This window comes from Varanus komodoensis, unplaced genomic scaffold, assembly GCF_004798865.1.
Source record: "Varanus komodoensis strain SLA01 unplaced genomic scaffold, ASM479886v1 scaffold59_1, whole genome shotgun sequence".
Taxonomy (NCBI): domain Eukaryota; kingdom Metazoa; phylum Chordata; class Lepidosauria; order Squamata; family Varanidae; genus Varanus; species Varanus komodoensis.
Window position 1 is genome coordinate 1,725,748 of NW_025336221.1, and position 27,235 is coordinate 1,752,982.

Consider the following 27,235-nt stretch of genomic DNA (forward strand, 5'->3'; position numbering starts at 1 on the left):
AATACAGCCTGTTTTCTCAGTTCTTGCATGCTTTCCATATACAGCTAGGAATCTTATCTAGGCAAGCACACTGCTCAAAAAAGAGACAAAGTGATTAGTTCTTTCTTTCCACACCCAGTGTGGAAACTAAGTTGGAGGTATGAAATACTTGGACCTTCCTCTGGCAGCCCACTAGGTATTATGCTGGGTGGAGAGCACTGGAAATTGTTACTATTATGTTTGAAACTGGTGTATTTGTGAAGTTTTTGTTGCTTTGATTTGAATCTTTTTGGTGTGGTGAATCAACTTTGGAGAAGAAGCCAGGGTATATATGTACTTATTCCTAATAGTTTTAACTTGATTTAGAACCAGATGGTGAAAGAGCTAGAGGCCCGTGTTCATCAATTGACTATGGAAGCTGAAACCAGTCATTTACAGCATCAAAAACTATCTCAGGAAAAGAACAACCTGGAACAATCCTACCAGGCTATATGCACAGAACTTGAAGAAGTCAAAGCAAGGTATTTAATGAAGTACTTTTACTTTGTGTACCAGGTATAAATGTATATACAATACTGCTAGTTAGCGAGTGCTAATACTCAGTAACTGAAAAGGGATCCCAGCAGTTGATTTTTAATTTCCATAAATGTTGGTTTGTCATACTTTACTTGCCAATTACTTGTTATTGTGGAATAATTTCCTGTGTTTTGATTTGTTTACACATTCATATAGTGAATCAAAAGTGATTTAAAAGTTATTAATACCAAGCAAAATTAGACTTGTAATGTACCTGTTCCTTTTATTTTCAAGCTTCTGGAAGGGCTGCTATTTTGTCTCTTGTCTTGTTTCACCAAGACTCATCCATAGTTGGGAAAGTTCACAGTAGAACAATACTGTGACTCTGTAAATAATCTAAGATAGATAGCAAGATGATGTGGTTGAATGACCCCTGAATAACCTGTTCTGTTGGACCAAGGTAGTATTCTTTAGATAGCAGTTACAAAATAATCCCTGGGAGTATATAAACAAGTCTTGAACTGAATATATCTCAGGCATTATTCTGACTGGTGTTTCCATTCATTTAACTCCTTGTTGAAAGGTGTGAATTTAGAGGTATCTTGACTAATTTGGTATCCCTGACTGGGTATTTTGAGCCCTGTTTATCTATTATCAGTAGTATGTGTAATCTCTCATTTTATTTCGTGTATTTTCACAAAACCAATTCAGTATCTGGGTTCATTCTATTTTCAAGTATGAAAATAAAGTTGATTTTGTTCACATTGTAAAATATCTAATGGAAGAGAAACTTATGCTATATATTATATCACCACCTAGTTTTCCTTTCAATATTTGCAGGCGTAATTCACTTCAAAAAGAAAAGGGGCGTTTGGTGCAAGAATATGAGCAAAACATTCACCAACTGCAATCCAAATACGATGCTGACCTAAATTTGATTAAACAGGAACATGCTCTTTCTGCAATGAAGGTAAGTTTAGATGTATACAATCATGAATATGGACAGATAGGCTTATATATCAACAATATATATAAAGCAGAAAGCTTTCAGCATAAATTTCTGGGGTTTTAATCTTGCATACACTTACATAAATATGAGTGAATTTAATTTACTCAACTGAGTCTACTCATTTGCCTTAATGTGCTTATATCCAGGCATGTTGACAAGGCTGAAGCCTAAGCTAGGAACATTACATGTTTTAGAGGATAGTATCTCTGAAATGTGTGCACAGTTTTTAATCAGGTGCCAGTCAGTGCAGTGTTTGAAATTCAATCATGACTATAATAGTATTTGCATTTTAAGGAGAAATCAAATGTACAAGACTTGAATGTAAAAGTTTTTGTATCTTTTTCCTAGTAGATCATCTTTCCCCATTCCCTTTAAAGCATAACTTGAAAAAAGGGAGTTATTTCTGCCAGAGTTAATAGAAGACTAACATTCCCTTTTCTGTTAAATCCCTGCAGGCATCCGATGTGATTGAAGAATTAGAACAGTGTGTGTCTCAATTAAAACAACAGTTACTAGAATCAGAACATCAAAGGCAGCAACAGCTGAGGGTGAGCCCTGAATTTTTCACTTAGGAAAAATGATGAACCCTTTTTTACTTCTTCCTATGATTTGTTATGAATAGAATGCTTGAGTGAGAGTTTCCGGAGTTCTTGGTAACATTGTGAGCCAATCACTCAACACCAGAAATAATGGAATATGTTCTTATTTCTGGCTAAGCCCTTTAAAGAAATTTGGGGGCTATTTGTCTTATTTCCTTGCTTATTGAACTGATATGAAAAGCATATATATCAGTGGATTAAAGAGAAGCATACAGTGAAGTTGAAAGTAATCCCTGTGTCTGTCTTACATAGTGATAGCTACATTTGTATAAATTAGTATATTAGCATAAACTTGTCACATTGCTGCTATATTTCAAACAAATCAGTATTTGCTGTGTTCTCCTTGCTGTCCAAATTATTCTTGGCTCCTGTTCTTTGTTTCTTTGCAGTACATTTGCAGCATCTCTTTCAGAGCTTTCTGGTGTCCCATTTTCTCTCTTCCCTTATCCATTAGCAAGTCTTGACTATAAGTAGATTAATCTTATAATTTATGGAAGCTATTGATCATTCTATTCCTTGGGAGAATCTGAAAAATAAATTTCACCTTTACTTCTTTAGTAATTGTCTTAAGACTGTGTAGAAATAGAAGAAATGTACTCAGTGGCTTGAACTGAGACATGTAGATACTAATATCTTCTCTTGGACAAGAGAACCCTGCCAATTTTTCATGGTTTCTGCAGGCTCCAAACTCTAATGTCACGCCACTGCTCCAGAAGATTCCTCAGTCCTCTGGAACAGATTTTGGCCGTGCAGGAAGGTGTGGTGAGGTAGTGAGTCAGGAAAGTACCATTATGTAGTAGAGTATTGCAATCTACCCTAGTGTGTTTTGTTCAGATATTTGTATTTTTTGTTTTTGTTGTGAGCCGCCCTGAGGCTTTGTTGTGATGGGGGCGGCATAAAAATGTTTTAAATAAATAAATAAATACGACAGTGTTTCTGGACGATTAAACTTGCAGTGAGGGAAGCAAATTCTGTTTCAGTGTATTTATAGCAGAAGCCAGTATGCATAGCACTAATGTGAAACTGGAACTCATGACACCTTCAGTTCATCATCCTACCCATTTTCTTAACCAGTTTTTCATTCCTGTTAAAATAGATATAGTGCTTTATAACTGAAATACCTTCCCAATTCTCTGAACAGAACTTTTAGGCCAGGGTGCCCAACATGCTGCCTATTGGTATCCACAAGACTGTAAAAAGCAAGCAAATAAACACAACTTTTAAATATACGTATATGAGCTCATAGCAATGAATACATATGAAAGGCATACAGCTTTCTAGCAAGTACATATAGGCTTTAGCAAGAGTGGCTTAAATAGCCAAATAACTATCTGTTTGAAGTTGGAATTTATATGCCACCTGCTTATCCAGTGAAAAATTTGTAAGCTTGCATTATCATTGCATTATTGCAGGTGAGTTTTCCAGTGTTGTAGTATCAGTCTTTTAGCTGTCAAAAGGTCACAGAGAATCTGTTTACACTGATCATTTGTTAATTTTCAAGAAGCAAGTAAAGAATTTTAAAAGCATGTACATCAGTGAATATTAAATATTGATCCAGTACAAAAATATGTCTGTTAATCTTCTTCACAAAATAAGCAACTACTTGATATTGCCAGAATATATGCTTAAATGAAGCATTAGATGTAGAAAGCCCCTTATTCAAGAAATGCTGTTAAAGAAAACATGAAACAAACCAAAAACAACAACAACAACAAAAACAAGGTTGAATAAGATGCAGCCTAAAAACCACAGATGCCAGAATGGCAGTTCAGTGATTAAGCATTTTGTGGTAGTGCCTACAGCATTTCCTCAAATTTCCCCATATGCATATGGGTCCAAAAGGGTTAGGGACCTCTGCTTTAGTTTATGCTAAAAGTTCTTATTAAATAATATAGTGTTAATTTTCATGATCATCTCATTTTTCAGGATCGGGAGCAGACATTTCTACAGGAGAAAACTCAGCTAGAGAGATCTCATGAAAAAAAGGTAATAAAGGGAAGTTCATTTAGATTGTATAGAAGCTAACAACCAGTTTTTTCAACAATAAGCATTTTAATGTTTACTGTCAACTAACTTGACTAAGAAATATGTTACTGCCTGATTTTTGAGTTCACTTAGATAAAATTAATCTTCCTACAAAGGATACAAATTGAAGATCCTTAATTTCTTTTTAAATTGTTTTTACTGTACATGATTTAAAATGTTTAATGAATAGGTTCATTACCTAGATCTTTAATCACAAATTAAATTGTCTTGTGAGACAGTATTGCTCATGACAGTCTGATGCCATACTTTGCTATATTTGGGAACAAGGTCTACTAAATATTTTTCTCAAAACTTTACTTTGCTGACAAATAATTTCCATTTTAATAGAAGTACTTTACTGAGGGTCATTATTCGTTATTCCAAAGTAGAATATATAACGTACCTCTGAGTAAATGGTGAGATGCTATTTTTCACACAACTTTCTCACACTTCTGTCTACACTCATGTAGGGAAAAATCAGGAATAAAGTTCCTACAGCTGCCTATTTTGGTGGCTGTATTCTTACTGAGTTAGTAGTATATTCTCAAAAGTGCATCCACAAAAATGGTCTTTACACATGACTGAGTGTATGTATGTGGGCTCCTCTACAGCTAACTAGGGAAAAGTCATGTGATATGAAATGATCCAGAAAATGGTGTTTGTATGGAAGAGATCAGAAAGGAAGAGATTCTTCCCCTTTCAGAGTGAAAAAAAATATTTAAAGCCTAAAGGATCCTCATTAAACCTTTCTAACCCTAACTCAGTTCCCTTTAAGCCATATAGGTAGCAATATCTAAATGGAACATCTGATGAGTTACACACCAAAATATATTTGTTGTCATCTTCTTTCTACCATTTCATCATTTTAGTTGATTCCCTTCAGTCATAAGACTTCCTCAATTCCTCAAGATCCTAATCTGAGATATAGTACCCAACTTCTTTCTACAGAAGGAAGCAGTAGATATTTGATAACTTTGATATTTCACCGTAACCAAGGAAAGGAGAAGGCTGTTACCTCCCCTTGTACGTAAAGCCCACAGATTTATCAAGCCATGCAAGTTCAAGAAGTCTCTGCTCAGGAAGAATGCCTTTCCTCATTATTGAACAGGGGTGGGGATAACTTAAATGTTTTTGCTTTTCTAGGATGTACAAGATAGTACAGGTATTTCAGGTGTGTTATTTATTGGATTTGGATCAAATGGCTGCCACTTGGCTATTATTTCTTAAGATTTAATAATGCTTATGTTAGCTCGACTATCCAGTCCCACTGTAGATGCTTATTTATACCAGCCAGGGAACAAATATTTTCAGTACAGTTCTGCTGTTAGGCTATACATACCTCTATATGGACTTTCTGATATGCAGAAAGCTAGTGTATACGTTTTACGCCTAAGCAGCGAGTACACAACCACCTCTGTATATGCAACAAGGAGATTGAATGTACAAACAGCAGCTGTGATGTATCTGATGATCAGACCTGGAAAATGTATTAGAAAAAGGAAAACAGGATTGCTTCAATACATGTTTTAGATGTGAACCATTAAAAATGGTAACTTTTCCCAAAGCATTAAATGACATGCATTAGTAGTAACTTGTGCTAAGATTACTTGCCACACAACTGTAATAATCTTTTTTTAAACTTTATTTGTCATAGCTTATTAAGCAAGGAATTTACACTTGATACTCAGTGGCAACTATCCTTAAATTTACAGTAGAAACCATGACATGAAACTAGAGAGGTACAAATTTGTTCTGCTTATTAACAAAATAGGATTTTTGGATGAGAATTTTGTTCATGCTTGAATGAGCATATGTGCAAAGAAAGTTCTATAGATCTTTTCCAAAAGTTAAAAAAGGTCCACAAATCCAGATGACTTGGAAGAAACTTGTTCTCTCTGAAATCTGTACATTGTATTAATAGAAATTTGAATTAATTTGAATCTGTTGCAGATTTCTCTGCCATCCCTGTGTGAAATGGACATGTTCATGTAGCATCTGAACTGTATTAAAAGATAATACAAACATAACACCTAGTTGGCCTTAGACAAAATCATTGAGGTCATATTTGCTTCATTCCCTGCCTGGAAGATTTACAAGTTTTGAAAGGAAAATTAGCTTTATAACAATTTTTTCACATAGCAGAATTGGTAGCAACCAAGCATAGCATTTGCAGATATGTAAGATGACCATCATCAGTTACATTACACTTAATTTTCTTAAATGGAAAAATTAGTACCATTGAGTGGCTTGCAAATATAATTTCTTCATCGTGACCTCTGTGCATCACACATTATGGGTGCTGCGCCTGCGCAGTGCCTGTTGCCGGGAAGATTTAATAGCTCTAACAGTTTTTGGTGGGAACTCTACGTCCCCCCCCCCACCTTGTAGTATAAATGGTTGGAGTGCCCACCCTTTCCCCAGTCTGCTCGCGACCATTGTTCGACATGCCTCGGGTCTTTTCTCTTTGCTTGTCTCCTCGTCTTCTCAATTGTAATCTTTTAAATCTTGAACTTTTCACTTAAATTCCACTTTACAACTTTAAACCCAGTTCATCCCTTACCAAACCCCTACCTTTATTTCTTGTTCTTTCCCCCCCTTCCATGTATGTATGTATGTATGTATGTATGTTTGTATATATAATCCTCTCTATTGTCCTTCTCTCCCATAAACTATATCTCCATTTGCTGTTTTTCTTCTTTCTTGTTCTCGATGGCACAGCGGGCAGCCTCCCATAAATGCTCTCAGTATGGAGCCAACATACCTTCCACTGATCCTCATGATCTGTGCCTTCTCTGCCTTGGAGAAAGGCACAGGACTGACAAGTGCAGCCACTGCCAGTTGTTCACCAGGCAGCCTCGCAAAAATCGCGAGAATAGGCTGTGAAAAATGTTATGGGACCAAGCACTGGTTGCCATGTAGCAGATCTTGACTGAGGCCAGCTCTTCCATGGCTTCGGGACCACTGAAATCCATCCCCCCTCGCCCTTCCGGAGGGGATCTTGTTGGCAAGGATGGAAAATGCTCCTCTAATTCTCCTCCCTGTAAACATAAGGAAAAGAGGTAGCATGCTGGGTCTGAGGAGTCATTGAAACCCAAGCATTCTAAGAAGGACAAACCTGACAAATCCAAGCACCGGCACAAAAAGCATGGTAAAGTGCCTCACTCTGAGCTGACTGCCGCACCGATCTCAGTCCTGATCTCGGTTCCAGCTGTACCACCAACCACAAATAAGTTATGCAGGTGACACCTCCATCATCGCCTCCACAGATTACAACTTCATTGCGAGAAGTTCAATCTCTGATGAGGAGATCTGTGAATCTCCTCCCTAGACAGTTATTTGTTTTTCGGCGCCAGGCGAAGACCTTTTTATTTAAACGTCATTTTAATTGTTAATATTATTTGCTTATTTTATCTGGCCAGGGCGACTTATTTTATATTGTTAATTTGTTGTATATTTGAATGTATATATTTTAATTTTATGTTGTGAGCCGCCCCGAGGCTTCGGCGAATGGGGCGGCATAGAAATGTTTTAAATAAATAAAATAAATAAATAGACCATCCGCCTGCGAGAGTGCTCACTCCTACGCATGCAGCCCAGTCATCTCCAGAGGGCTTTCCGAGGGCACCTCAACACCCGTTGTCCCTCTTACCACCCCAGCCTTCCACACCACAACCTTTGCAGTACTGGGTTCCTCTACCATACAGAAAATTTGACCCCAGCCGTTTTGATCTACCTTACCCATGGAATTACTACCCGCCATATGGATAATACCCATGACCACCAATGTGTCCCCATCACTCCACCCCTCACTCAGTGTCAAGGGATGTCCCGTCAACTTCTGCTGTGGTGCTTACCTGTCTACCAATGATGGGTCTTCACCCACTCCATCTTACCAATCCGATTTGGATTCAACAAGCCTCCACAACTCCCGACGCTGTTATCCCTACCCAAGACCCTGGGTCTTCAGGTGACTCCCAGGGTAGCTTTTCTGAGCTACTCTTGTGGATGACAAATAATTAGAGATAAATATCCAACAGCGAATAGATGCCAACCAAGATAACATTTACGACATCATTCGTAAAGAGGATTCATCGTCCATCGCTCTGCCATTTATTACCACTCTGTGACAGGCGATGACCGATACTTGGCAGCTCCCGAACCACCCACATCCCACCTCCAGGCGTTTAGAGGCAATGTATAAGATTTGAGAGTAAGATATCCTGTTCCTCCTCAAACACCCTCAGCCGAATTCGATAGTGATTGAGTCCTCCCAAAGCAGACAAACCAATGAACATTCAACTCCAGCTGACAAGGAGGGCAGAAAGATTGACATGATGTCTCAGCAGATCTACGCCGCAATGGGACTTGGTTTTTAGTTCTTAACTACGAGGCCACCATGGCCCACTATCAATTTTTTCTATGGCAGAAGATCAAATCCCTCACTGCATTCCTCCCGGACCAGCAAAGGGAACTGGCCCAGTTATTTATTGGGAAGGAAATGCAGCTTTCCAGACAACAGCTGAACACGGCGAGACATCATGTCGATTGTGACTGCAGGGCTTTCGTTGGTGCTGTCGCCCTTCGTCATCACACCTGGCTGAGATTTGGTTAATCTGCCACAAGAGAGCAAGCAGCGTGTTGAGAACATGTCATTTGACAGCTCCTGATTGTTTAATGTGAAGATGGATGACAAACTTGAGAACATCCAGATAGCTCATCTGACTGCACATCGCATGGAAAATCCTTCCCAGCAGAGACGTAAATGGCCATGGAACAGATCCCAATACTGGTACCAGCCTTACCATCAACCATATCCCTTGGGATGTCAACAGTATCGCCAGACAGACAACAAAGGAATTGAAGACATAATGTGCCTTGATACCAACAACCTAGGTGCCAACCAGAGGCAGATAAACCTCAACGCTGATGGGATGCATGAACCATTCCTCATTCCTTTACTCTACCTTCCCCTCTCCCTTTGGGGACTGGTTGCAAAGCTGACTCCCCATCTGGTAGTCCATCACATCTGATAGGTGGGTTCTTACCACCGTAGAGCATGGATATAAAATTGAATTTGAGACTGTGCCACCTTCTGGCCTGATCCGGTATACAGTAGCCTCTCCATCCCTCCTGGAAGAAGTCACTGAGATGATTCATAAAGGAGCGATTCGTAAACTTCATAGCTCCAAAGGACCGCACAGTTTCTCCTCCAGGTACTTTACAGTACTGAAATGAGACAGTGAATTATGCCCTATTCTGGACTTACATGGAGTCAATAAATATAGTAAAACAAAAAAATTCAGAATGACCACACTCTGAAATATACTCCCATTGCTCAGAAAAGAGGATTAGTTTGCTTCCCTGGACTTGAAAGACACTTACTTTCACATCAGCATCCATCCTACTCACAGGCGCCTCCTTTGGTTCACTCTTGGTACCAACGCCTTAGAATATAACATGCTCCCCTTTGGGCTACCGCTCCGAAAGTCTTCACTAAGTGCATGGCTCCTGTTTGTGCCCACCTCCGGCTTCAGGGCATCCACATCTATCCATACCTGGACAATTGGCTTATCGTCTCCTCTTCCAGGGATGACCTTTTCACCTCTATCAAGACTACCTGTTCCCTGCTAGGTCATCTTGGACTCTGTGTTAATACTGAAAAATCATGCCTCGTTCCTTCTCAGGCCATCGATTTCATCAGAGCACTCCTGGACACTCTATTCAAACAGGCCTTCGTTCCACAGGACCAACAGGAAATTGATTTCTTCTATCCATACTTGTCCCTGCACACTTGATTCAGCAAGCGCTCAGGGTGAATGGATGGTCTTCAGCTGACTGGGGAAAGGGCAGCCACTCTACCTATTCATACCATGGTGGGGGGGGGGTGTGGGCGGGCATGGAGTTCCCACCAAAAACCATTAAAGCTATTAAATCTTCCTGGCAACAGGCACTGTGCAGGCATAATCACACACTGCATAATGTGTGAATGCACAGATGACCTTTCGAAGAACAACAGTTGCAGGTAAGCAACCTGCCTTTCTGTGACCACAGTTGTAAAAAATGAAGTAGATAAATGTAAGGAAGGTTAAACATTATTTAATAATTGGGGGCGGGGAGACTTCCCCTCTTTCCAGTGATAGGACAGCAGCTGTCAAGACCTTTTCAGTATATGCTTACAGTTGCCATGCACTAACAATGTATATTTTTTAATCTGAGCAATTTAACATATTCCACAAGAGGGAACAAAATGTCATTAATTTCTCAAGAAATCATTACGAAACAGTTTAAATGTGTCGATGTTTAATTAATGATAACATTATTACTGTATTCTGTTTTAAGAAGTACTTTAAGGGAAGAGGGATACTTTTTTCCTTTGATCAGATTATAAAAAATAATGCATGATACTGAACAGGAATTCTTTAGCTTCTGTATGGACAGGTGGAAGAACTTTTTCTGTTGTTGCTGCCTTAATTGATTACAGCAATTGTGTTCTGCATGCTTGTGATGGAATCACTCCTCAGTCTTTTGTAGAGGCAGTATTACTTTTATGGTTAAAAGGTTTAGCGTATCCTTTGGGTTCATGTACTTTCTCCCCCTTTGCTCTTACATGTGAATTCTGCCTTTCCCCTTTTAGGGCTAACTGGGGTCGGGGGTTCACAGTGCCTAACGTGGTTAGTTGACAAGCAGAGCCTGGTAGTAGTGGGAGAACTTCCAATCTCTCTTCTGAGCTAAATGTAGCTAGCATCTGCATACGTAATATTAACTGATGTTAGATCTGGAAAGGAAAAACAGAGAGAATCTCACACATGAAGGGATCCATAAACCTAAGGGAGAAAGAAGAGAAAGGAGGTAAAGGAATGCCTTAACTTAAGAGAGTCTCTAACACATCACAGGAGGCACATCATTTCTGCACCAGAATTTACTCATACTCTGCATTGGCCTGGTTTAATATTCATAGAATCCTTTATTTTGTTGATAGACTGGAACTCATATAAACACTGCACAGGCTCATTCCATTTTGCCTGATCATTACTGTCCTCAAACACAAGTCAGGGATGTTGAGCATCTCTTTAATGCCATTCCCTGCCTGTTTTGGGCCGGGGGGGGGGGGGGGCGCAGTGAATTGCACTTTCTCCTTACAACAACGTAAAGTATTTGAGGGGCTTTAGTGCAATTGTATATAAGCATGCTGATAGAGGTTCAGTTGCCGTTCTGATGTAGCTAGTTATGTGGATTGTAGCTTCAGTGAGGAGAACAACTGTAACAAAATCAGCAAGCTGAGCTCTTGAATATTTGCATAGTTCTCTCCTGTTCTCCTATATTACAATGTTGGATCTCAGATATAGAAATGTGATTATGTCTTAATCTATCTGCTGTGATTAAATAGCAGTATTTTAGTTTGCGCAAATCTTTAAACCATATACAGGATATTGTATCTAATTTGTATTTTATTTATTTAAAAATATAACTATATTGGGGTTCACCAAATTTTACAGAAATTTACAAATGTTAAAATTTTACATGTTTTATAGATAATGTGGAGTTATCTATACAACAATACAATGCAAAATTAATGAAAACCAAAGCAAACAGTAATTGAACACTATTACAGTAGAATCCAGGTCGAAGAACACATGGAAGAGGGATTGAGAACATTGGAGCTACTACTGAAAGGGCCCCTTTTGTTGGAATCTGTTGGATTTATCCTTTTCGTGAGATGAAATCCAGAGTAGGCTCTCATTCTGAGGGATACTTACGATTGGTGACTTTTCTGAGATAATTGTGATCAATAAAGTTTAGGACTTTAAAGCTAGGAAGGGAAGTTTGTGGCCCTCCAGATGCTTAGGCCCATGAGCAATCAGTTTTAGCCAGCATAGCCAGTAGTGTGGAATGATAGAAATTACAGACCAAACCACTTTGAAGGCTATAAATTTCTCACCCTTGTTTTAAAGTTATGAATCAGCAGTTTATTAGGGATCTGAAAACAAATTGGCGGCCACTGCAGTTACCTGAACAAAAATGTCAAGTATGTTGGTCTGTTTTTGTCAACAGATAGGCTGATGTGTTCTTCATTAGCTGCCTTTTGTATCTTCAGAGGCAGTCCTACATACAGTGTGTTTACAGTAGTCTACACTCTGTGAGTCACCATAGCATAATTGACAATGACCACATCACAATTTTACTGTATGTGTATGCTAGAATGTAACTCTCTCCTCCTCTTAAAAATGTTAGATTCATGGATTGCAGAATGATTTTGATAAAGAGCGAGCAGATTCTCATAAGACAATACGGAGACTGGAAGATATTTTGAGGTAAGTGAAGTATTTCCAAGAGGTATTATTTATCTCTTGGAATGTCTAAAGAAGATAGTTAAAGTGTTGCTCATGCTGGAGTCACCTCTACATCCAGATTTCATGTACTTTTTGTGCATGTTGTTTTTTGTATACATGAGGATTTGTTAATGATGTTTTCATTTGTAAAACATGCAAAAATGCTACATATGCTTGGTCTTAAGAATCACTTATGAAGTTTTGCTATGAAATTATTGGATAAGAACTATGCTAAGAATCTATCCCTTAGCCATTGTACTACACCTACGTTGAGTGAAGTTCAGATTGTATTTTGGAGGAGGGAGGAGGAGGAGGAGATTGGCACCTGCATCTCTTAAGTAGGTTATACTAAGTACTCTGGATGTAGAGATAGATTTGGGTGGATATGTGTAAGAAAAGAAGTAAAAGTCAAATTCTATTAATATGGCTGCCACTAGGAAAAAAACTGGGGAAACATCACCCAAGCTTCTGGGTAGTTATAAAGTAAAACAGTTGGACCCTTAGTGGAAGTACTGTAAACTGTGTTACACTGAGCAACAGTTGTAAGCATTACAGTAATAGCAATGAAAGCATCTAACACATGCAGAACTGCAGACTTCAGGCACAGAGGAATGGAGAAAATGCATGTAGTTGCATTGTTTATATACAGTGCCCAGACACATGGGGTTAGGTCTCAGAACAGAATGTCCCATGTGACTTGTGACTGTATCTGTGTTTGAGGGGGTATTTTTCTTAAAGTGCAAAGAAACAAGATGAGATGGTTGGTTAGGAACCATATTTCCCTGCATTGGGCAAATGGAAATAAAACAGTGGCCTGGTTCATTTTCCATGCATGTGATGCTGAAGATGAAGGGCATGTTCCCTTGGGAAAAGGTGTGTTCTTCAAATCTAGAACTGCACTGCCATTCCTTTTCTTTAAGTCTCTGAATTCAGAACTTTCATGCATCAAGGGGTATTCATGCCAAAGAAGCCATGCATATATTAAGTGTGGAAAAAGCATAAGGTTGCAAATTTTTATTGGACACAAATGGATTTTTTTAAAGAGGAGTAACTAATCATTTTGAAGTATTGCATCTGCTCATTCTGCTGAAATCAAAAGATGAAATAAATGTGAAAGCTCTGTCATTTGTTGGGTATGTCTTAGTGAAATTTACAGCATCATCCTATGTGTGTCCACAGGGAAGAAAGTCCCATTGCTTAGGGCATACTTTATTTGGGGCTTACTTCAAGATAAGTGTGCATAGCATTTCAGCCATAGGCATACACTTATATCTATGGGAGCTTCATTGCAAAGACAGGAAATTACTTCTGAGTAGACACATACTACACTGCTAGCACATGTTATTCTATTACTATTAATGGCTTGTCCTCCTCAAGGCAGAATTTGCTGTGTTTCATACTAGTTTTCTTTCAGACAAAGGTACATAAAAGGGAAGCTATTCTGATGTTAGGAGATTGTACACACTTGGGTAGGGTAACATACATCATTGTATCCCTTAATTGATCTTTGATTGATCAGGAAGCAGCAAACTCAATATTTCTGAGAAGAATGCTTTTTAAATTACCAGCAATGCAAATGTGAAAATTCTGTCTCATCAGTTTTTTTTTATTACATTGAATAGTATTTCCACATGTTTAAGCCTAATTAAATTTTGTGCCTGTTTCAAATTTATGGAAATAATTTCCTGAGAAAGCAGATATCCTGAACAGACTAAAAGATTTATTCTAGAAACATTTCAACCAAATACTAGAATACAATTTATCTAGGCTAATAGAAGCCATTTGAAGCTGCTTTCATAAATGCCAGAGCTAACTCAGAGTTCTGCATCCCCTTATTTATGTTATCTGCTTGGGCATGTGGCCTAAAGAGGATGATTTAAAATGTTCAAGGTATTTCTGCTGAAACTTTGATTCCCTGCAGTGAATGTATTTTAGCTTTTATAGAGATTGCCATTGAAATCGTTTTCACCTGAATTACCAATAGAATAACTTGGACTATTGAATTTGCAGTAAAATAACTGGCATAGTTAAGTACGTCCAAAATTTGTATTCTATGGCTGTTTTCTTAAAAGCTATATTCTGAGAGGTAGCTAAAAGTATTAAATTACAATTTCTGTTTATCTTCACTTAAAATGGAATTGCAAATAATCATACTTAAAACAGAATTCCTCTTGTTTTACAACAGTTTGTGCTAATTATTTCCCATTTGTCATACTTTAGTGTTGAAGTTAAGGAAGTATAATCTGAACCTGAAGATGGTTTACAGTCTAGTAAACATAGTCAAACAGTAAGAGCCTCATGTGGCTGTTTAGATTGCACATGTACTTGACAAGTGTATGGAGAGGGCATTTGGTTGTTGGAACAGAGCTCCTGCACTTACTGTTGTATGCACAAAGGACTTTGCATACATGATTGTGAACTCAACGAGTGACTGAATTCCAACAGATCTCCCTAACATTTCATAGCACTTGTGGCTGCTACTTTCAGGAATTCGCCAGATGTGCATTACATGAATGTGAGGTGCAAACCTGTATCTGGATTACACTTGAGTTACATGATTGCACAGTTGGCTGTTCATCTGTACTACTGATTCCCTGCTGATATTTTATTTACCTGTGCACATACTTCAACTGGTTGTGGAAACTAGGTCATAGTGTGATGCAACTGAGTGGTATCTAAGCAATTAAGAGCTATTTAATAGGACAAGTTAATATTTCTTAGCAATAGGGAGAAAAAAAAGTGAAACCTCAGCCTCTAAAAGAGTTATATATAAAACAAAAACTTTAGTCCACATAATTTTCATCCCATTTCTTTTCATTTTATTACATTTCTGTACCTCCCAATAGCCAAAGCTCTTTGGGTGGTATGCAAAGGTTAAAACTTTAAAATATATTCTAAAAGCCACATACATTTAAACATACTGCATAACCCCCCACACCCCTAAAAACAATTTTGAACAATGAACTAGAAAAGACCTGATTCGACATATGCTGCAAGGTGCCTGAGAAAATGTTTTTTTATGAGGAGCCAGAAAGCTAAAACTGTTGGTGCCAGGTGGATCTTGTTGGGGAGCTCATTCTATAATTGGGGAGTGCTACTGAGAAAACCTTCTCCTTTGTTCCCGTCTTCTGAACTGCCCTTGGAGGAGGCACCTGAAAGGAGGACTTGAGATGACAAATGTTGCATACTGGTAGGTTTATTCTGGGAGAGGCTATGCATCAAGTACTGCAGTCCCCAGTATAGTAAGGCTTTATAGATCAAAACCAGCACAATGAATCAGGCTTTGAAACATAAGGCAGCCATTGCAGCGAGGCCAGAAATGCCGTTATGTGTTCAAATCTTCCGTTTCTTGCTGTTAATCTGGCTGCCATGTTTTGCACAAGCTGAAGCTTCTTGGACAATCACAGAAGCAGTTCTGTATAGAGCACATTGTAGTAATCTGGTTCACAGATTACATTAGAGTGTTTCTTGGTCCAGTATTCTTTCACTGTAATGACTTTTTTCATCAAAATAACTTTTAAATCATTAAAAACACCTCTAAGGGTGTGCTCTGTTGTTTCAAAAGGAAAAGTACCCCATATCTGTCATTATTTTTACATTATCTTACTTTAGTATCCCATCTTTCTTCCTGTTGGAAAGTTCCCAAGGCAGCTTATATGGTGGTGGTTCTTCCATTTTATCCTCACAACAACAATCCTGGATTCTAACTACCTGTTAGAACCAGCCCAGTTGTCCATTATGGGGCAAGTAATCTTCCACAGAAACTGCCTTCGCTCAGCTGCAGCCCAGAATAGAAGTGATTTGTCAGTAGTTTGTCAAGGAAGCATTCCTTGCATGGGCATTGATTCTGGAATGACTACAGGATTTTATCAGTGCCATACTTTTTGTGATCTTGTGAGACCATGCAATTGATTTAGCACAGCGATTGGCTGCAGTTCTAGAGCAAAGTTTTGTACAAATAATGCTTAGCATAGTTTAATACATCATGTGTTAGACTCACTGTGAAAAAAATCCTTTCTGCAGTACATAAAAATGCTGCACAGACCTTGTCTATGCTGATTTAATGCTGGTTCACTAGTCACTGTCATGTTTTCTTCAGAGAAAATGGTTTTAATATAAGATATTGGTGTTTTTTAGAAGGTAATTTTAGAATGCTTGCACAACATGACTGAAGACGCAATACCTATTACATTGCTTAGGGCAAGGGGTTTTTTCTTTCTGATCACTACATGTTAGTTGAATCATAACAGAACATTAGTGGGACAGATCACTTACTAAGCCAAACCTTTCTGCATGTAATCTCATTTGAATTGAACACAGAAAAGAGTAATGAGATAAAATAACATTGCCATTTATGTGGCGAGCTATCAGCTCAGTATGTGCATCATATGCTTAAAAGCAGGGTGTAATGTGCTCATATGAAAAGTGAGAACACTGGAAGAAATGATAAAAGAAAAAAGGTAAACGAAGTAAGACCCAATACAGTGCGTTCATGGATAGAATTGCTAGCAATTCAACATGTGCTTGGCCTTTTGGTAAATGAGACATAGGTTTAGAAGGTGTCTGGTATACTTTCAAGAACATCTGGGCCTAATGAATTCCTTCAAGGAGAATGTTTGGAGCCCCGTGCCTACTGTGCACCCAGGGCTAAGCAAACCTGTGCTCATGCAACAAGAGCTTCCCTTCCCCTCATCTACCCTGCCGTTTCCCACACAAACTCCAAATCTGTTCCAGAGAGCTTCCCAACTGTGCAGTAGATTTGGTGGTGGGGAGGGTGCACATACGAATACAGAGGGGAGGGGGCAAACTCGTGCACTACGCCTGTAGCACGCACCAAGCAATGAATAGATACAGCTTTTCTTAGGACTGTCCTTTTCTTTCTCAGGATTTGGAATGCTGTTAATGCTTGGTTATGCTCAAATGGAAAGGGCCTTCAACTTTGTTAGAGCACAATTTCATGTTTCACATTTCAGCACTTCTAAGACCTGTTCATTTCAGGGTGAGATATTTATGTAGGTGGTTAACTCTTCCCTTATAATCAGCAGGACTAAAATGTTTGACTGAATCATGGCTTTTGTCCTATAAGTCAGATATAAATCACATTGTAATCTGAAAGAAATAAGATAAAAGTATCTTACTGTGCAATAGAAAACTGCTACATTCTTTGCAGGATATCTGATACATTTCAAGTTCAATGCCATTTTTAATGCAAAATTACATTTCAAAATACATCCTTAATTAGTTTTATTATAAAATTTATGTATTTTAATAATAGAGCACAGTCTTTTGGTCTTCCACTTTATTATTCCAAAATGCATATATAATACATCCAGTGTATTTAGAAGAGACATACTCTGTTGTTCACACTTCATAAATGTGCTTATTAAAATACATCTTTAAAATGAAAGGGTATATTTTATAGATTGTTTAAGACATTCTTCTTGGACTATCATAGATTACTTGATCATATGTATAAAGTTTATTTTTTAAACCAGGCCTTGTCACTAATTTTCTGCTGGTATAGAACCCATTCTTAATTTGTTGGGATTTATAAAGTACAAACCTTCATATGAATAATATCACTAAGCTATTTATTACAAAAAGAAAAAAAATCTCCAATAAAGAGAAAATTTCCATAGTTTTCCTTGGGTAAATATGTGTGGTTTATTTTTCTACCTACTAGCTCAGGTGCTCAAAGTCTTGTGTAGATTAATGGGGAAAGGACTAAACCTCTGTTTTTGATTTACTGTATTTCAGTGGAGTATTAAAATATGAAAGTATTGTTTAATATTTTTTCCTTTTACTCTTGGAAGACACTGGTTGGGCCACCAATAATGGAGGTTTGTGAGTTTGCACCAGTAAATGCTTTCCTAATGTACACCTGTCTAATGATTTGATCATTGTTTCTCCATTTCTCTTTTTAATTCTTACTGTTTTACCACTGAAATGAATGTCCTTCCTCAGTTAATCTATGTGCTAACATGCTTATTTGTAATTATCCTATATTCATATAAACCATTCAGGAATTTCTTATAAGACATCTCACTGTTTTTCCCTAGCTACCCATAAAAGGAATATTAACATTTCCAGACCTGTTAGTCTTTTTACTATCCCATACCCATGCCACTTCTCTGCTTCATCGTGGGCTTAGCTGGAATCCTATTTCATCGACCTGCTGGATGCCAGAATAACAGTAAGTTTGACATAGACAAGAGGGCCTGGAAACTCTCCCTTTCTAGCTCAGATAAACAAGAAACTCAGTGCTTTCCAAGAACATGATCTTATGTGGTCTGTCCTTGATGCATGCCAACCTCTGAATAAGGAAGCTTATGTGCATCCATTGGAGGGTATGAGACATGGCAGAAGGGATTTCTGCCACACTTCACCTATTTTAGCTAGATGGTCATTCCTGCTCCTTCAGATAAAATGCCATGAGATGGAGCATTCCTTGAATGCAGTGTAAGCCACAGACCCCCCCGCCCCGCCCCCCGCAACATTCCCAAGCATACTCCATTAGCTTCTTTGCAGGTTAATATTTGCCTTTGGAGATGCAGCTTGTACAGTCCTTTCCATGCCAGCTGCAACCGAAGTGGGGCAAGGGATCTGCTTTTGGAGTCCCAGCTCTGAGTCCCAGAGCTGGAACTCTGAATAATCCTATACACTCTCCCAGAAAATATTGGGAGACAGAAGATTATATCATAAGACTACAACTGGCCCCTTCACTCATGCGCAACTTAAGCTTTGATTTAACATTTATCTGAAAATTGCCAACAGGCAGTTTATGTGACAAACGTGTAGACAAGGTATAACATACATATACTTGAAAAAGCTTATAAGTTTGATAAATTTGTTTATTTTAATAATCTACAAACTAAACCTCCCAAAATTGGGTGAATGCATGGCATTAAAACATGTCTTGCACACCCAGTTTAGATCTGTAGTATTGAGTACAAAGTGAGCAGTTTGAAATGCAAAATGACCTTTTATAAGCATCTAAGTTTTATAAGTAAGCATTCTTATAAATATAATAAAATTATTACAATTATATAAAATTGTCTCCAGGAATAAGTCAAGCCAAACATTTAGGCAAACTTGCAAACCATAAGAGAAGTAGAGTACCAGATTTAAACAAATCTTTTGAGTATATCCATGCATCAACTTTGAGACACTGACTGATCCATCAAAAATGGGTGTTTAGAATCTATTGGACACCCCACAGCCTGTATCAGAAAAATGATGCAAGTAACCAACCCTGGTGAGTGAAGAGGAAAGAACATAAAGGCCATGTTGGTTCAGACTAATGGTGTATCTAGTCCAGTTCAGGATCCCAAATGATTCTTCATGCACAGTATGAGTACAGCAGCCCTCTCCTGTCCAAGCAGTGTACATCCTACCTTTGATACCAGAGACAGCATGCAGCTATCAAGAATGGTAACTGTTGATAGCATGAATTTGTCCAATTCCCTTTTTAAGCCATCCAAATTGGTTCCCATCACAATTTCTTGTGGCAATGAATTCTGTAACTTAACTATGAGCCATGTGACGAAGTACTTAGATTTGTACTGAGTCTTTCATCAGTCAGCTTCATGGGATGACCACAGGTTCAGATATTACGGGGAGAGACAAATAGTCTGTGTCCAGGCCATGCATAATATTGAACACCTGTTATGTTGCCCCATTCTCATACTCTATTTTTCCATTAAATTAGATATTAGTACAACCACAAGCTATTAAAACACTTGAAATGTGAGTTGGAGGTTTTACGTTATTTGTTTATAAAATAAAGCACTGTCACTACATTACAAAGCTATCTTTTCTCTTTCCCCCTCTTGACACTGTCACTAAGTTTTTTCTTTATTATACCTTCTCCTTAGAATTAAGCCTTTTTCATCCTTCCAACAGTTGGCTTTCAACATGTGCACTACTATTAAAAGAAACTCAGTTTGCTTTTTATCAAACCGAGATTGATTTTGACCATCAACTTTACAACAACTCTTGTATGTGCTTTACCTGATGGTATGATGGCCTCCTGTAAATAACCTTATATTAACCTTATGATTTTGGTTAATTCCACCTCTTCCTAGCATTCTTTTCCCTTTTATTTGGTTACTGGTTTTTTGTATTAGTAAATATTATGACAGTTGGTATAGTATTAAGATACCCAGTCAAAAATATACCTGAATTATACATGCATTTTTCAGATGGCTTGAACATTAGTGCTTTGCTGTGTTTGTCTAAGGAAGTACTATGGATCTTGAAGAACTTCACCAATTTAAATAAAAAACAAGAAAAATTATTCTGTAGTTGTGCTTTCTTCTTAAGGCTTTCTTGATGCTTTTCAAAGCTGTTCTTTTTTTTCTTAGGTACTACATACATTAATTCCCATAAAAAAGAATAGCAAATCTGCAAAACATTAGAAAAAGTATGTATAAAAAATTTGCAGAATGCTACATATTTTCTTATTGTTTCTATAAACTACATTTCTCTTATTTCTGGATCTTATTCCAGAAAATCTTTTCAGTAGGATAAAGCAGTTTGCATAACTAAACTTCAGTATTTGCTCTTTGTTTAAATCAGCTCAAAAAGCTGGAAATCTGTGTGGCTAATTCTAGATTCTAGGCTGGTTCACAGCAGATTGTGATGGCTCTTGATCCTTTTTGAGCCTTCAGGTGATAGAGCAGATTTAAAATTAAAGGATAGTTACAAATATGTAAATATGCTCAAAGGGGTTTTCCTTAATACATAATTTAGATTTTATTTAACATTAATTATCTGCTTTTAGGATGGTATAGTGCTACACAAAAATAGATAATAAATTATCCCCATGCTAAGATTGTGGGACTCCAAGCTCAGTTCCAGAATAGGCTGAAGCCTCTTCTCTTGTTTCAGTCTGGAGGTTCTTACAAAACAAAGTACTTGACACAAATCTTACAAGGAAAGCTTTATTATCTTGCATGTAAAATGTTAATACTATTAAGAGGTAATAATAACAATGTGAGATGTAACACACTTTTTACATCGGCTTTATCTTGCTTGGTTAACAATTTAAATACAGATAGGACAAACTTCTTTTGCTTAACTTAGGTAACATTCTTATGTAAGTTACTTTATTTTGGAATACAAGGAATATATACATTGTTGCTTTGGAACACAAGGCACATTAACATTTCCAGTTGAAACACAAAGAATGTTTGCATATGCCTGATTACCATTTTATCTTTATTGACTTTGTAAATTCTTACTCATGTTGGGCACAGTGACCTTTTATATTCTTTAACATTTGCTGTATTCAGATTTGAAATCTTTGTTAACACTTTCTTCAGCTTTCTAGATAATCCTTTCCTGGACAATGTGTGAAGGGTAGTATTGTAACCAGAAGTATTTTCAAGAGCACATCAAATTGTCAAAAACGTATGGTGCTGTGCTTATGGTTAAGGGCTTGGTGATGGCAGCAGCAGTGATTATATTTTCATTTACTGTTACTCTTGTCATGACTATGACATCTAAATTATTTGGAAGTGCTGGTGATACAGCAAAGTTCACACCAGCTGTCTGCTTTAAATTGGTTATATTCCTTTTTGGCTTGTTTTTGTTTTGTTTACATAAGGAAATAATGCCCCCCCCCCCCCAAAGTGCATACCTGATCAGACCTTGTTTTAAATGAAAGGCTTAGTACTGTGTTACTGTTCTGGAGGTCGAGCTTTTCAGAATTGGCTTTCCTGATAATTCTGTAGGCCGTCAGGCCTGCATTTTCACAGAATTTCCATAGTGTGCTGAAGCTGTTACTGTTTTGTGATCATTTGGAGACGACAGACCTGAACAATAATCCTTCCAATTTAATGTCTTATTCTCTGGTAGTACATGAAAAAAGAATATTTATGTCAGGATTTAGACATAGGGAACTAACTTTGACATGATAGATTAGGAGCTGTAGTGTTTAGAGATTTTAGATTTTTTTTTGAGTTGAAGGTTGTGAATGTTCGTTGTGTCTTCTTTTTTAATATTATAAGAAGAGTTGATAAATCTCATTGTTGGCACTGACAACCTTGCTGGGCTTCCACAATAATTTCTTATTTGCTTCATATTTGTGTGACATTTGTTGCATTAGAACATTGGACTCCTGAGATGTCTTTATCATTACTCAAAAAGGTTGACTCACTCAGTTTAAATGTACTGACATTAATTCAGAAAATGTAAGCCTTATCATGATACATCTGTCTGTACTTTAGAATCTAGCTTATCAGTCTGGCACACCAATATGGCAGATACCTGAATTGAGAACAGCACAAATCACATGCATATTTAAATACTTTTCAAAGCTATAAAATATGATCTGAGAATCTTTTGTTTCCTCTGGGTTAAATCCACTGTTTTGTGAGTGAACTTCCCCTTGATCTGTTCCTGTCCTACAGCCCCTCCATGTGCAAGTATAGAAGAATGTGTGAGGGAAACATATGGGGTAGCAAGACTTGTAGGAGTATATCTGTGCTTTTCAAAAAGCTTTAAAGCATAATGTTTTTGTATAAATGGACATGAAATATAACTTGAAGAAAACTCTTACATGGTCGTATTTTTAAAAGGTTGTGCTTGAAGTATATGATTACTTGTGTTCTAGAAGCTGCAGTGTGATTCAGCTGCATGTCTTTGGGAAAAAATACCCTGAACAAATTTGTGTTCACTGCTTCTGAAAACTCTTACATGAAGGTTCACATCCCCTTCTGCTTTCACTGGGTGATGAAACAAGGTTATGAATTTGGGTTTTTTTTAAAAAAGCAAAGAAACATTCATATATTAATTTATGAATATAAATTTATTTTGGCATAAGGCTCTTCATCCAGTCAGATATGTGTGTGTTTGGCTACTGTGTGAATGTCATGCTGAACTAGATGGACTGTTGATTTTATATTCCAAGCTAAATCAAATTTTATGTTCAATGTGACATTAATATATGAAGCTGTTGAGATTTTATGTTCACACTTGCAGTTTTTCTTTGTACTAAAGCAAGTATGAATATTTGTGGAAATGTGTGAGGCTCCATCTGTCTGTTCTAATCATTGGGAAAGTAGTAATTTATTTAATTTATATGTGTGTGTTTTTGTGAGTGTGTGTGTGTGTGTGTGTGTGTAAGTTCCAATAGCTACCAGTCATGATGGCTATATGCAGTTTCCAGTTTCAGAGACAGCTTGCTTACATGTACCAGTGGCTGGGGATCACAGGCTGTAGCAGTTATATCCTGCTTGTGGGTTTCTAGCAGGCAGCTAGTTTATTTTATTTATTTATTTATTAAAAAATTTATATGCCGCCCCATTCGCCGAAGCCTCGGGGCGGCTTACAAAACATCAGTTAAAATATAAAACACTAAAAATATAAAACACATTAGCATTATAAAATAAGTCGCCCTGGCCCTGGTGATGGTTTTCAACTCAGTATTCTGAGCATCTGAATCCACTTAGAGCCAAAGCAGTCAAAGTTTCCATCATATTGTAAACATTCCTTTAGCTCTAGTGAGCATGCTGACTTAACCCTCACTCTAGGGGGCACAATGTAAAGTACGAATAGATAGAAAGTATGTGGAGACCTTACTTTATAGTCTCAGTTTAAAAGAAAAAAAGTATCCCATTAACCATTTCCACAGATTTCTCAAGAGGCCTTTAATGCTACTAAGATGTCTGTAGCTCCAAAAACATTCTTTTTGCACTTAACAGTTCTGCTTCTTATTCCTAACACTCCCATTGTTGTATCCCCAGAAGGATAGCTACAGTTGCTAGTGGATTCATCACCATTATACATAACATGCTACTTATGGAGGACAGTTTTAGGCAGCAAATCTCTTTGCTCTTCCATCACTCTTCTCTCCCCTCCCTACTCCTCACATCAGGCCACACAGCATTCTCCAGTCATTGAGCATACCCCATCCTCAGTGGTTGAGTTTGGGTATATCCTTCCCGTATGAATTCTGCTAAAGATCATTTTGTATTTCTGCAGATGTTTTGGGAAGGACATCCCTGAAGCCTGCTAATATCTTCTGCTTGTGCATGGTGAAGTGGTTCTGAGAGTTGTTCTGCCAAGTTCTGTATTACACTATGATGGAGTTCATCTGGTCATATAGATTTGAACTCATTCAAAGAAATTGGGTGTTCCTTGAAAATTTGCTTATTAATATCAAGCTTCAGTCCTCATGCTTCAGTTTGTACTTTGCTTCTGCAGAGGGGTCAGACCTGCTTTTGGGAGAAGATAGAACCAAAGTAGGAATTGAGCACTTCTGTCATCTGCTAACAATTAGCCTTCCTCTTTGGGAAGCTGAACCATCATTTCTTTTATCGATCTTTTACTGTGCATGTACTTGAAAAAAGCTTTTCTGTTGCTTTCAGCATCCTTTGCAAATCTTAGCTCAGTCTCAGCTTTAGCTTCCTAATATTCCTACATTTCCTATCATTCTGCCAATTGTCTGTAGAATTATTTTGTCACCTGGCCTTCCTTCCCATTCCTATATATATCCTTGTTTTTTTTTAAGTCAGCTCAAAAGCTTTGTGTAGAGCCATGCTGGTTTGTTCTGTTGCCTTCAATCTCTTATTTATGTCACGTTTGTTTGTTTGTTCATTTAGGGGATTTATAGGCTGTTCATCACTGTCGTCTCTAGACAGCTTACAGTATATTATAAATCCTAAACAAAATAAATTGACTATACCACAACCGAGCATAAAAACAACATGGTTAAAATAAATTAAATAAATAACTATACAATCAAAATTGATTAGCATTAAAATATTGGTCAAATAAAAAGGTCTTGATCTGGCGCTGAAAAGCTTATAATAACGGCGCCAGGCAGACCTCTCTAGGGAGCACATTCCATAATCAGGACGCCACCGCAGAGAAGGCCCTCCTCCGAGTCCTCTGTCTCCTGACCTCTTTCAAAGAGGGTTCCCGGAGGAGGGCCTCTGCTACCAATCTTAGGGGGTGGGAGGGCATATAGGGAAAAAATTCCTTTAGGTATCCTGGTCCCAAGCCGTTTAGGGCTTTATAGGTAATAACCAGCACCTTGAATTGAGCCTGGACTTCAGTGGGAAGCCAATGGAGCTGATAGAGGACTGGAGTTATGTGAGAATAACGACCAGTCCCTGACAGCATCCTGGCAGCTCTATTTTGCACTATCTGAAGTATCCAGACCGTCTTCAAGGGCAGTCCCATGTAGAGCATGTTACAGTAGTCCAAGCGGGAGGTAACCAGTGCATGTGTCACTGTTGCTAGGCAGTTGTCCTGCAGGTAAGGACGCAGCTGGTGGAGCAGCCGGAGCTGAAGGAAAGTGCTCCTTGCCACCGCCATCACCTGGGCTTCCAGGGACAGTTCTGGGTTGAGGAGCACTCCCTAACTGCAGGCCCTGTCCTTTAGAGGGAGTGCAACCCCATCCAGGGCAGGGCCCAAGTCACTTACCCGGAAACCCGAATCACCTACCAACAGGACCTCCGTCTTATCTGGATTGAGCTTCAGTTTATTCAGTTTATTGGCCTTCATCCAGCTCAAGTTTATTGAGCTTCATTACCTCAGCCAGGCACCAGTTCAGGACAGCCACTGCCTTACCTGGATTAGTTGAAAAGGAGAGGTAGAGCTGGGCATACTGATGACTCCACAGCCCAAACCTCCTGATGACCTCTCCCAGTGGTTTCATGTAGATGTTAAATAACAAGGGGGACAAAATGGAGCCCTGAGGTACTCCATGGTGCAGAGCCTAAGTCCCCTAGCACCACCTTCTGGAATCGGCTGGCAAGGTAGGAGCGGAACCACAGCCAAGCAGTGCCTCCTACTCCCAATCCTGCTAGCCTATCCAGAAGGATACCATGGTCGATGGTATCGAAAGCTGCTGAGCGGTCCAGGAGAACCAACAGGGACACACACCCTCTGTCCCTCTCTCTGCACAGGTCATTGTACAGGCAGATTCAGTACTGTAACCAGGTCTGAAACCGGACTGAAATAGGTCCAGATAATCAATTTCACCCAAGAGTGCCTGGAGTTGTCCCGCGATCACCCGTTCCACCACCTTGCCCAAAAACAGGATGTTGGCCACTGGTCTATAATCGGAGGCCATCTTTGGATCCAGGGATGCCTTCTGAAGACAGGCCTGATCACTGTCTCTTTTAAAGAAGTGGGCACCCGGCTCTCCCTCAGTGAGGTGTTAATAAACTCCTGGATCCAGGAGGTTAAATTGTGCTTTTAAATTTCCCCTTTTAAAAAACTCCCACCCATCTTGGACTTTTTTTTTCTACAGGGTCTCTTACTACAGGACATTACTTAACACTGTCACGTGTTTATTAAAATCAGCTTTCCCAAAAGCCAGAGTACATGTATGCTTCATTTTTGCTTCCTTTAAAATTAAGAACTCAAATACGTTGTGGTCACTTTCCCCCGGAGTTCCCATAACTTCTAATTTTGCCACTTAGTGGATAAACTTCCACTGTATCCACTAAGTCATCTGTATTAGTCAGTATTAAGTGGAGGAGAGATGATCTTCTAGTTCCTTCCTCCACTTTCCGTAGAAGAAAGTTATCTGCCATGTATGTCAAGAATATCTTGGAGAGGGCAAGTATGGCAAAATTTGTCTCCCAGCAAATACCTGGGTAATTGAAGTCCCCCATTACTGGAGAAGGAAATGGCAACCCACTCCAGTATCTTTGCCATGAAAATCCCATGGACAGTACCAAAGGCAAAAAGATATGACGCCGGAAGATGAGCCCCTCAGGTCGGAAGGTGTCCAATATGCTACTGGGGAAGAGTGGAGGGCT

At 38.4% G+C, this 27,235-nt stretch overlaps 1 protein-coding gene across 12 annotated transcripts in view; it reads left to right on the top strand.

The window, feature by feature from the left end:
* The window catches only part of CEP112 (centrosomal protein 112), a 289,816-nt gene that overhangs the window by 86,903 nt on the left and 175,678 nt on the right, over positions 1 to 27,235 (top strand). For all 12 annotated transcript variants that reach the window (XR_006416568.1, XM_044449448.1, XM_044449445.1 and 9 more), the window contains 5 exons: positions 346 to 500; positions 1,336 to 1,465; positions 1,960 to 2,052; positions 4,030 to 4,089; positions 12,361 to 12,440. Coding sequence is in view for 11 of the 12 variants with exons in the window: in XM_044449448.1 (XP_044305383.1) it covers positions 346 to 500; positions 1,336 to 1,465; positions 1,960 to 2,052; positions 4,030 to 4,089; positions 12,361 to 12,440 (518 nt within the window). In the remaining variant the exon portion in view is untranslated. The remainder of the gene's footprint in view (positions 1 to 345; positions 501 to 1,335; positions 1,466 to 1,959; positions 2,053 to 4,029; positions 4,090 to 12,360; positions 12,441 to 27,235) is intronic.